The 10,884-nt window shown below is 53.2% G+C and overlaps 1 protein-coding gene across 2 annotated transcripts in view; it reads right to left on the reverse strand.

Moving 5' to 3' along the window:
- Positions 1-5,327, reverse strand: part of NHSL2 (NHS like 2) — a 164,916-nt gene extending 159,589 nt beyond the window's left edge. For both annotated transcript variants that reach the window (XM_056809527.1, XM_056809526.1), the window contains exon 1: positions 4,740-5,327. In XM_056809527.1, the coding sequence (XP_056665505.1) occupies positions 4,740-5,019 (280 nt within the window). In that variant the 5' untranslated portion in view covers positions 5,020-5,327. The remainder of the gene's footprint in view (positions 1-4,739) is intronic.
- Positions 5,328-10,884: the final 5,557 nt, after the last annotated feature.

Genomic DNA, 10,884 nt, shown 5'->3' on the forward strand with positions numbered 1-10,884 from the left:
GGGTCTGCCTTTTCCTTATAGCCTCACTGCTTACCCTTGGGTGCCTGGCACCGAGGAAGTGCTCGCTAAATGCTTTTTGCCTGACTGCCTGGGAACTCCCCAACGTGAGCCCTGCTGACTATAATGTCTTACTTTCCCAGCAGGGACCAGGCAGGGAAAAGGCAAAGAAGGCTCTAGGCCTCCCGGTTCGTGGCATCGCTGCTTGCCACCCCTAACCCTGTTACTGGCCCCCAACCAACAACAAAGCTTGATCCCCAGATAGAGTTTAATAATTGACTCTCTTACATATTGATTGTTATATTCAACCAACTAATAACCAACTCCCTTGATCCTCGCATACAGCTTCTACTGACACCCTAGAGAAAATGCAACAGGCTTCCTAGAGAGATTATTCTGTCCACACTGCCCAGATCTAGTCACTTCACAATTCCATTCATTTGGCAGGCAGAATCAAATTCATTCCTTTGCCGCTTGGGTACTCATGTGGCCACAACCTGAAGCGAGCCTTCCCGGGGTCGGCGAACAACCACACAAACAGCACTGATACCTCAACAGGCTGCCAAAGGAATGGACAGGCCGCCAAAGAGCTCCTCTTCCCTACCCATTCGGACACCCTGCCGTTTTGAGTATTTTAGCTATTTGTGGGGCTGAAGGGGAGCGAGATTAAGTTTCTGGTTTCCCCAGGAGTCACTTTCCAGCAGACATTTTGGGGCCCAGATTTCCAGGGAGGCCATTTCCAACACACAGAAACCCGCCATGGAGGCAATGAGAGTGGACAGTTTTAAAAAAAGTTCCAGCTCCTCCTCCCCACTTCAGCAGCCTTCAGTGACCTTGGGGAAAAGCTGGAATCCAGGGCTTGCCTCTCCTAGACCCACAAAGCCTCTTCTTTTCCCCGAGGCTCCCTTGAGCAGGCCAAGAGTCCTCCTCCCATCCTCCCCTAGGAGGGATTCTCCAGCTTCCCTGGGTCAGGCTCAGGCCCTGGGGAAGCTGCGACCAATGGAAGCACATGGGTTCATGGCAGGCTGCCCGCCGCCCGTTCTGTGATTGAAACATAAATAAACCAGCTGTCCTTCCTGGTCTGCAGCCAGAGGTGCCACAAAGCCAGAGAAAAGAGAAAGAAATCAAGGAGAGGGTTTTATCCAGGCAGCCTTCATTGCCTGCATCCTTCCCTACACCAGCAAGGTCAGAGTGTTAGGGCAACTTGCTCCTTCCGATTTTATTATACAAAACAAGTCATCCATCCAGCAACCTCCCTGCTTGCAAAGGATTTCAGACAATGAGCAAAAAGGGTTCCATCCCCCTTATTATACAGAGGAGGAAACTGAGGCCCACTCAGAGGCAAAGCCACACGAGCATCAATTAAGCAACAGACCCAGAATTCAAACTCAGGACCCTAAATCTCAGCATTAGAAGGTCCCCCAGAAGCCATCCAATCACATCCCCTTTTGATCTCAACAACATAGCCAGACGCCTGGAAGATCTTCAAGGAGGGAGAACACAGGTCCTCCCAAGGTAGCTCAAGTGAGCCAGCGCAAAGGTGCTTCACTCGGCATTGGGAAAACCAAGACAGAACTGGCATCTAGAGACCTTATTTTTACTCTCAAGATCAAGGACATCTCCACTGGGTGTTCCAAAAGCCCGAGCTCTCTTTTACACTTTCATGCCTCGGAAATATGTGGCCCAGAACTCAGCAAACATGTTTGGAAGAGATTCAATATCGCCACCATCTTGGGTTATGTGATTCACTCTACTCCATTTGTGACCTCTTTAAAAAAACTTTCAGTGGATAGAGCACCAGGCCTGGAGTCAGGAGGCTCTAATCTGGCCTCAGACTAACTGCCCTAGCTGTATGGCCCTGGGCAAGTCACTTAGCCCTGTTTGCCTCGCCTCATTACTAAGAGGGAAGGTAGGGGGGTTAAAAAGGGCTTTCTTCCTTGCTGCTCAGTTACTGAAAGGACATCAGCCCTGAGATCAGCCAAAGAAAGAGGTTTTGATGTGAGCCCACAAGAAAAAACCTAATGGGGAGAAAACAGGCAACTCGGACTGGCCGAGCATGAGGGCTTCCTCCTCTCCCCATCCACTGGCCAGAGGAAATTAGATTTCATGTCTAGGATTCCAAATTCACACAGAATATCAAAGAAATGGAAATAATTAAGCTTTGGGGTTATGCGTCTGCAGAGTGCGCTTAGACTTATGAAGCAGTTAGTCCAGTTTTAAATTGCACTGAGCCTCTTGGGCTATCCAGTGTACAAATATGTAAGGCCCTGGAGGGTCAGAATGGTTTCCTTTTTAACAGCATGCTGCCGCCCGTGCCTGGCAAACAGCAGGCACTTACTGAATGCTCATTGATTAGGAGCTGTATCCAATGGATTGTTTTCTATCTAGTTGTAGTTTTGTCATTCAATATTTAAAATCTGGCCTGAGAACTAAGCCAACTTTTGCCTCCAAAGCAGAGTCACACTGAGTCACATGTGGAAGTGAGCTGTACTGCAGGGTCAGCATGGGATTGGGGCCGACCCATCACCAGCCAAGCTTCCAGACAGGCAGTGAAGGGCAAGCAGAAATGGCTGTTTCTGTGCACAACAAAGTGTAGAAGGTGATGTTCCACAAAGGATCAACTCGGACACTGGTCCTGGGATGCCTCCTACCTGTCTGATGCCTCCTTCTCTGGCCCCTTGGCTGGCTGATATGGTGTCACCTGTATCATGTCCCCTAGCAAGGTTCTGTCCTGGCCCCTCTTCTCTTCTCCCTGTCATTGGCTCTCCTGGATGTAAAAGGAGAGGGAGGTGGTCTTTACATGCTAGACAGAGGGATTTGTGGTTTATCTTAGAGGCAAGCGGGACACACTGGAGTTTCTTGAGCAGGGGAGTATCATGGTCAGAGCTGATTTTTAGGAAGATCACTTGTGGAAGATGGACTGGAGAGACTGGAGGCAGGAAAAAAACCAATTAGGAGACGATTGCAATAATCCAGCAAAGCCTAAAGTGCGGCGGTGGTCATGTGAGTGGAGAGAAGGGATGGGGACAGGGCTCTTGTGGAGGCAGAATCTAGAAGACTTGGCAAAGGATGCAGTGTCCAAGGGGAGGCCAACTGAGGAACTGAGGTCACAAACAGGGAAAGGAATGGCTTTGGAGGAAAAGAGAACCACATCTGGTTTGTATACCCCGATGCCTATGGGAAAGGGGAACTGTCCAACCAACAGTGGGGGGGGGGGGCGGCAGAGAAGGAGCTCCCTTAGGGGCGCAGGTCAGGTACCCAAAGGTACAGAGAGCAGACTACGATGGAACCTTGGGCCCAGGGTCACCGTGGGCAGCGGCACATGGGCCGGAAGGGAGGGAGATAAGCAAAAGAATTCAAAGAGTAAGGATCCAGCAGCAGGAAGCGCCAAGGCTACAGTTAGGAGGCCAAGAAGGAGGAGGCCCAGCAGGCCCTGGGGCACTGGATGAAGTGGGAGCAGCTGAGTGACTTCGGAGACCAGGGGCCAGTCTAGGACGACCTAAGGGTGAGTGGGAGGAGAAGAAGGGCCGAGGAAGCAAGCTCAGCTTCCTCCACTGGCCTAAATGACCTCTCCAAACAGAAATCGGGCTCATTGGCTCTCCTTCCTGCAGCCTGAAAACACTCCCAGGCTGAAAGGCCGCAGGGTTCTTCCTCTCCAAAAGCTGGGCTGAAAAAGAGGCAGAGCCAAGTAGTGGCCAGCCCAGCCTCTGCCTATGACCTTCAGGAAGTCACTGAAGCTCTCTGGGCCACCATCGGGGATGGAGCAAAGGAAGCCAGGGCAGGGGAGCTGGAAGTGAGAGCCCCTGCATCCAGGCGATCACAGACAGGGCCAGCTTCAGGGAGGGGCCTCCCCTAAGTCCCTGGGATGGGCTGGAGGCTGCTAGGGGAGGACCCACCGGCTCAGGTGAAATGCTGCCAGCTTTGGAAAGGTCCACTTCCTCTTGGAAAATCAAAGCCCCCCATCGCAGCCTCCTGAGCCCATGGGGTGCCCACTGGCCGTTGGGGATCACTGCCTGTCAGTCCACAGGCCCCAGAGAGCCCACCCCCAGAAGGAAGCCAGTGGCTGAGGCTGGGCAGTGCCCTGGGTGGCTTCCTCCCTGCACTGATTCTCTCCGGGCATGGGAGCCTCACCCCTGGCCCCTATTTCTGGACTGCATGGCTCTCTGGGGCTCCAGCTTGGGGGGGGGGGAGAACTGGCCCTGCGACTCTGCCCCCCCTCCGGAGGCCAAGAGCTGTCCCAGGCCTCGAGGCAGGGAAAGGGGGGTCGTCGTGACTGGGGGACCTCTTGTTCTGTGAACAGGAAGGACTAAAGGGAACCCGGCTTTCGGTGCACAGGGGCCCTTCCTTGGGGCATGCCGCCCGACTGCGACCGGCAGGGAAGCCAACGAAAGGGAACCAATCCGCCTGGACCTCGTCCAGCCCTGGGAATCACTTCCCGAAGGGCTGGCAAGAGATGCTCGGGGGAGGAAGTGGTGTCGGGGCAGATCCACCAGCCGAGCTCTGGGATGGGGATGGGGAACCCAGATGCGCTGTGCGCGTCGTGCCAGCAAAGGGGAAGGGACGCTCCCCCACCCCCGGCCGCCCGCCGGAGCCCCAAAGAGTGCCAGCTGCGGAGGCGGTGGGCGGGGGCGGAGGTCAGTAGCCCCGCCGTGCCCGCCGTGCCCAGCGTGTACCCTTCTGCTCCAAGACAAAACACTCCTGGTACAGCAGAGTCTCCTCGGCGGAGGGAATCAGCCGCTTACCTGGCTCGGGGCTGGGGGCCCGCGCGGCCGGGCGCAGCAGGCGGCGGCGCAGGCGGCCGGTGCGCTCTTGCAGGCGGGCCGTCCGGCGGCTCAGGGCCAGCAGGTGGCCCTCGAGCTCCTCGAGCAGCGCCAAGGAATGGCCGCACAGGTCGGCGAGTTGCCGAAGCAGGCTGAGGGCCGCCACGCCGCTCACGTCGCGCAGCTCGCTCAGAGGCAGGGGCAGCGCGGCTCGAGCCGGCCACAGACGCGTGGGCACCACGCGCCGCTTGTAGAAGGGCATGGCCGGAGGCGGGAGCAACTGGGGCCAGGCAATGGGCCGCGAGGACTGAGCGCCCGGCGCCGGGCCCGGTGGGCAGCGCCGACGGGCGGCCGGACTGACGGCCCCTGCCCCCTAGCGGCCCAAGGCGCAGCTCTCAGCTCGGTGCCCGCCGGGTCCGCGATAGCCACAGCATCCCGGAGCACGCACGGCCGGCTGCGCTGGACGGCAAGCGGGGCGAGCCCCAAAGCCGCAGCCCTGGCCCTTGGACTAGCTGGGCTGACACTACCGCTGCCGCTGCTGTGGCCCCGCCAGCCGCGGCTCCTGCTCCTACTGCTCCTCCCCCTTCCCCCTGCCCCTCCCCTTAACTGCCCCTCCTCCTTGCTGGGTTCCTTCAGCTCTCCCCCCACCCTCCGCACCCCCGGCCCGCCTTCTTTTTCCTTCTTTTCCCAGGCCCAGTCCCGGATTCTCCGCGCTGGAGCTAGGACTGGAGGGGAGGGCAGCACGGGGCAGGAAGCGGAGGGCGAGGCGGAAAGGGAGAGGAGAGCAAGGGAGTTGGGGGCGTGGGGGGGGCGGTGAAACAGAGGCCGGGGTGGGGGGAGAGAGGAGGGAGGGGGAGGGGGAGACAGCTTAAATAGAGTGAGAGAGATTGAAAGAGAGCATCCAGCTTTGGCTGGACAGTGGAATTCCTGTCACTGACTTGGTACAAATTTGTCCCCCTCTGGGAGTCCCGGAGGAGGCAGGGTCTAGGACTGCAGAGAGGCCGCCCTCCTGCCTTAAGGGTTCCCTGGCTGCCCAAACACAACGGCTAGCTTGGCGAGCTCCCCACCTGACGGAAGCCACTTGGCCTCTGTGGGACAGCTGGGGGGGGGGGCATGCCCAGGCCAAAGGCGGCCCGGGAAGTACAGCCGACCCTCCTGGGTCCCAGCCTTAGCACTGAAAGGGACCCTAAGAAGCATCTCTGCCCTCGGTCCAGCGGGCGGGAGGCGGCGCTGGGGAGATGGAGTAAAGTGCAGCCGCTCCTGGGCAGAGCGGCTCGGTGGGTCGGCCTTGGAGCCCGGCCTGCCAGCGCCCTAGAGGCGGGTCTCCAGATGTCCCTTTGATAAAGGAGAGAACTAGCGGCTCGGCCATTCCCAGCAGCTTCGGGCGGGTGCTCTCCCCTTCTCTAAGGCTCCGGGTTCGAGCCCCCAAATGCTGCCAGCTGTTCAACTGGGGGGCGTCTCCCCCCGGAATGGCCGCTAGCCGTCCCTGGACACATTTCCGGCCAGGGAACATCTGGCCGCGCGAGCCCGGGCAGGACCTTTCAAAGCCAAAGATGCTCCCGCGGCCTGGCAGGGCAGTGGAGGAGCCCGGCCTGCCTACGCACGTGGGCGTTTCCCCAGGACTTCGGGGGCTTCCTGAGCTGCCAGGGGAGCCCCACACTTCGATGGCCGCCCAGGCGGTGCTCGCGCCGATCGGCTTTTCCGTGGGGCTCCTTCATCACTCTTCCAAGTCAGCTTTCCCACCTTCCGTCCGGGACCCTGGGAGCAGGGACGCCCGCAGGAGCATCTTCACGGACAGCCCTGGGCCCGGTGCTCTAGCCCGGTGGTCCGACAGCCTGCGTCTGGCTGGGCCGGGATGGCCTTCATGGGCTGCCCGTCTTATCCGCACTGGGAGAGTCCGCTCTTAGCCCTGTCTTTGCACTGCATTCTTTGAGCGAGCGCGCGCGCGCCCGCCCGCCCGCCTGCCCGCTTTAGCTAGCAGCCGGCTAAGGTGAGGTGTGAGAGCTTGCAAAGCGATTTACAGAGAGTATCTCTGGCTGGGGGGAGGGGCTATTATTGGGCCCATTTTACGGATGGGCAAACCGAAGCTGAGAGGTTGAATGTCTTGCCAGGGTGGCACAATTAAGAAAGCGTCTGGAGGTGGGATCTGAACTCGGGGCTTGCCAACTCCGCGTCCCAGGGTCCACCCCTCTGAGCTCTACCCCTTTGAATGGCTCTCGATGAAAGTCCCTTTTCCTAGGGAAAGGCTCTCCCTCCCTCCCTCCCTCCCTCCCTCTGACACTGACTCGCCTTTCGGAAGCGAGTTCTCGGGGAACCCATCGCCCGGCTCTGTCTCCTTCAGTACCTTTAAAGCTCCATCTCGATTCTGGCTGGTGGCCCAAGTCTAGCCCCGGGGAATGATTGGTTATTCACTACTGAGGAGCCCCGGGGCACAGTGCAAGGGGAGGGGGAGGGGGTGCGTGAGCTAGGTCGCCGCTCCTTTTCCCTGTCCTGGCCAGCCCCACTCTTTTTGCCCCCTAACTCCAAAAGCTGGGGGGAGGGCCTAAAGCTGAAAGGTCTGGGTACCGATCTGGACTTGGAGTCTGAAAGTCCTGGGTTCAGTCTTGAACTCAGACACCGCAGCTGTGTGACCCTGGGCCAGTCACTTAACCCTGTTGGCCTAGGCTTCCTCGACTGTAAAATGAGCCAGAGAAGAAAAGGGCGCAGGCTCTGGGATCTTTGCCAGGAAAACCCCAAATGGGGTCAGCCACGACTGACCTGCAGCTGCTCCTTCTCCGGGGAAGGTGGTGTTCAAAATATCAAGAGACGCTGCAGTGTGGGCCTGCCAAAGGCACCTTACCTTGTCCGCTTCCTCTCTCTGCACCGTCCAAACTGTTTCCTCCAGGCTGAGAAAAGACAAGAGAACCTCATGAACCAACCCCCTAACGGTGGGTCAGCAGGCATCCCCTCTGGCCCCTGACAGACTCCTTCCAAGGCTGGATTCATCCATCTCCACATCTCAATGCTTAGGCGATACAAAAGCCAAAATGGCAGCCAGGTTCAGCTTGAGCTGCTGCACAGGGGCAGAGATGGCTGCTGCTGGTTCCAGCCAACGGTTTCCTGTCAGTGGTTTCCTGAAAGCAATTCAGGATTCCCTTTTCCATCTCATCCAATGTGAGCGGCTTTCTCTCTTACCTGGGTTAAAGGAGAAACCATTCTCACCAGTGCTCTGCCCAAAGGGCAAATCCCAATGAGCCTAGTTTGAAGGAATCACCTGGTGTTCTGGGAAGACCCTGTGCTTTTGACAGAGTCACAGCTGAGGCCTTCGAGCTCTCAGTTTCCCCACACCAACAAATGGTGCTCTGAATAGTTTGGTGTCTGAAGGGCCTGGCTTTTGCCCTCCCTCGGGCTCCCCTGGGGGCTGCTGGGGCAAAGACTGAGCATCTTAGCCCCTTTTCCCACATCCTTCACAACTTCTTCAGAATACCTGATTCCTCCAGCAGCAGAGCTCTTTTCCTTTGAATTCTATTCATTGGAATCTCGGTTTTTTCTTATTTGTGGGATTTTTTTACATTTTATAAGCATCAGACAGAATGAGCATTTCCATAGACATCATAGCCAAGAAGAAGACAATTGCATCTAAAGGAGTGGATCTGTTATACAGGGTTTGCTTTTCAAGTGTCCACCATGTCCCAGAAGTCTTCATGCAGCTTAGGAATGGAGGGGTTCCAATTAGACAAGGCCCTGGAATGGCTCTGTTCTGTCTGTCTGATCTTAAGAGAAGAATGGAAAGAGTAAGAAGAATCCACTAGGGGCTGGGAGGAGAAGAAGGGAAAGGAAAGGTAGGGGAAATGATCTCCTGGCTCAAATAAACACCTGTACCAAGAGGGGGAGGGCCAGCACTTGCACCTCACTCTCATCTGATCGAGTCAAAAAACCAAAGAAGACACACATGTACGGAGACCAACCCAGAGCTAAGCACGAAAGTCTATTTTACTCAATAGGAAAATGGGAAGGAAAGGGAGAAATAAAGAAGGGAGGGTAGATTATGGGAGGGATTCACTGAAGATTTACACAAATAGTTATAACTTCAAAAATATTTAGAACTCTCTTTGAGCTGGCAAACAATGGGAATCTGGGAGAGCGCCATCAATGGGGGAATGGCAGAACAAGAGACGCCCTATGAATTGAGGGCATATTATTGTGCTCAATGGCCTCTAATCTGCATGATGACTGAACGGGATTCCATAAGATGAATGTTGCACCATTCTACCCGATTCCTAGGAGAGGAGAAGATTCATAGTGCATGGTGAGACTTGCTTGGTTGGTTTGGACATGGGCAATGGGAAAATCTGTTTGGATTGACCCGTCCCTGTAGCTTTGAAACAAAAGCTTTTGCTCTTCTTGTGTTCTCAGCTGGAGCAGTCCGGGTGTGAAGGTGAGGAGAAACTTAACTGATTAAAATGAAAAATTTCATGATATGAATCCCTATAAGGAAAGAGCTCGTTGGTCACTCTTGAGAACTGTTGCTATCACCTGGGCAGCTAGAAGAATTACACTTTGAGGGAACAGTGACAAACTACAGGATGAAAGGACAAGACATAAATAGGTATATAGATATATATGCATGCATAAATGCATACGTGTGTGCATATATATATACACAACTAGAGTTAAAAAGGAAGTTAATATTAAGAAAAATGGGAAAAGAAACAAATGGGGCTAAATTTATATGTCACAAAAAAGCTCATGGCGGGAGGGGGGAGAACATCAATATCCTGGAAGGGTAAAGAGATTGGAGATAGGAAATACTTAACTTTTATGTGCTTTGAAACTGACCCAAAGAGGGAAGAACAATCGAATCCTTTGGGGCAGAGAATAGATTTGCGCCCTATAGGGGAGTAGAAGGGTAACAAATGGACTGGTGGGGAGGGAAGCAGTACAAGGGAGGGAGAGTGTGGCTGGCAGTTTTAGAAAGACTGTAAATAAAATAAGGGGGGGGATTAAGAAGGGAGGGGGTAGAAAGTTAAGTAAAATAAGGGTGGGAACTAGGGGGACTGATTAAAAACAAACATTGGTGTAGAAGGAAATAGTGAAAGAAGAAAAGGCAGGACTAGGACTAGAAATCAAAATGCTGGGAAATACACAGCTAGTAATCATAACTCTGAATGTGAATGGAATTAACTCACCCATAAAATGCAAGCAAATAGCAGAGTGGATTAGAATCCAAAACCCTACTATATGCTGTCTGCAAGAAACACACATAAGGAAGGTAGATATGCATAGGGTGAAGGTAAGAGGATGGAGCCAAATTCTATTTATCAACTGATAAAAAGAAGGCAGGAGTCGCAATCATGATATCTGACAAAGCCAAAGTAAAAATAAATCTAGTCAAAAGAGATAGGGAAGGTAATTACATCCTGATAAAAGGCAGTATAGACAATGAGGAAATATCTGTACTCAATATGTATGCACCAAATGGCATAGCATCCAAATTTTTAAAGGAGAAACTAGTGGAGCTAAAGGATGAAATAGATAGAAAAACTATACTAGTGGGAGAGCTGAACGTTCCTCTATCTGAACTAGATAAATGAAACCAAAAAAATAAGTAAGAAAGAGGTAAGAGAAGTGAATGAAATCTTAGAAAAATTAGAATTAGTAGACATGTAGAGAAAACTAAATAGGGCCAAAAAGGAATATACCTTCTTTTCAGCAGCAAATGGTACATTCACAAAAATTGACCACATATTAGGGCATAAAAACATTGCAAATTAGTGCAAAAGAGCAGAAATAATAAATGCAACCTTCTCAGATCACAATGCAATGAAAATAATAATTAGTAAGGGTACACGGAGAGTTAAATAAAAAATTAATTGGAAATTAAACAATACGATTCTCCAAAACCAGGTAGTTAAAGAACAAATCGTAGAAACAACAATAACTTCATTGAAGAAAATTACAATGATGAGACATCCTTTCAAAACCTATGGGACACGGCCAAAGCAGTACTCAGGGGGAAATTTATATCCTTGAGTTCATATATTAACAAATTAAGAAGGGCAGAGGTCAATTAATTGGGAATGCAAATTAAAAAACTAGAAAGTGAACAAATTAAAAATCCTCAGATGAAGACTAAATTGGAGATCCT

The sequence above is a fragment of the Monodelphis domestica genome, chromosome X, assembly GCF_027887165.1.
Source record: "Monodelphis domestica isolate mMonDom1 chromosome X, mMonDom1.pri, whole genome shotgun sequence".
NCBI lineage: Eukaryota > Metazoa > Chordata > Mammalia > Didelphimorphia > Didelphidae > Monodelphis > Monodelphis domestica.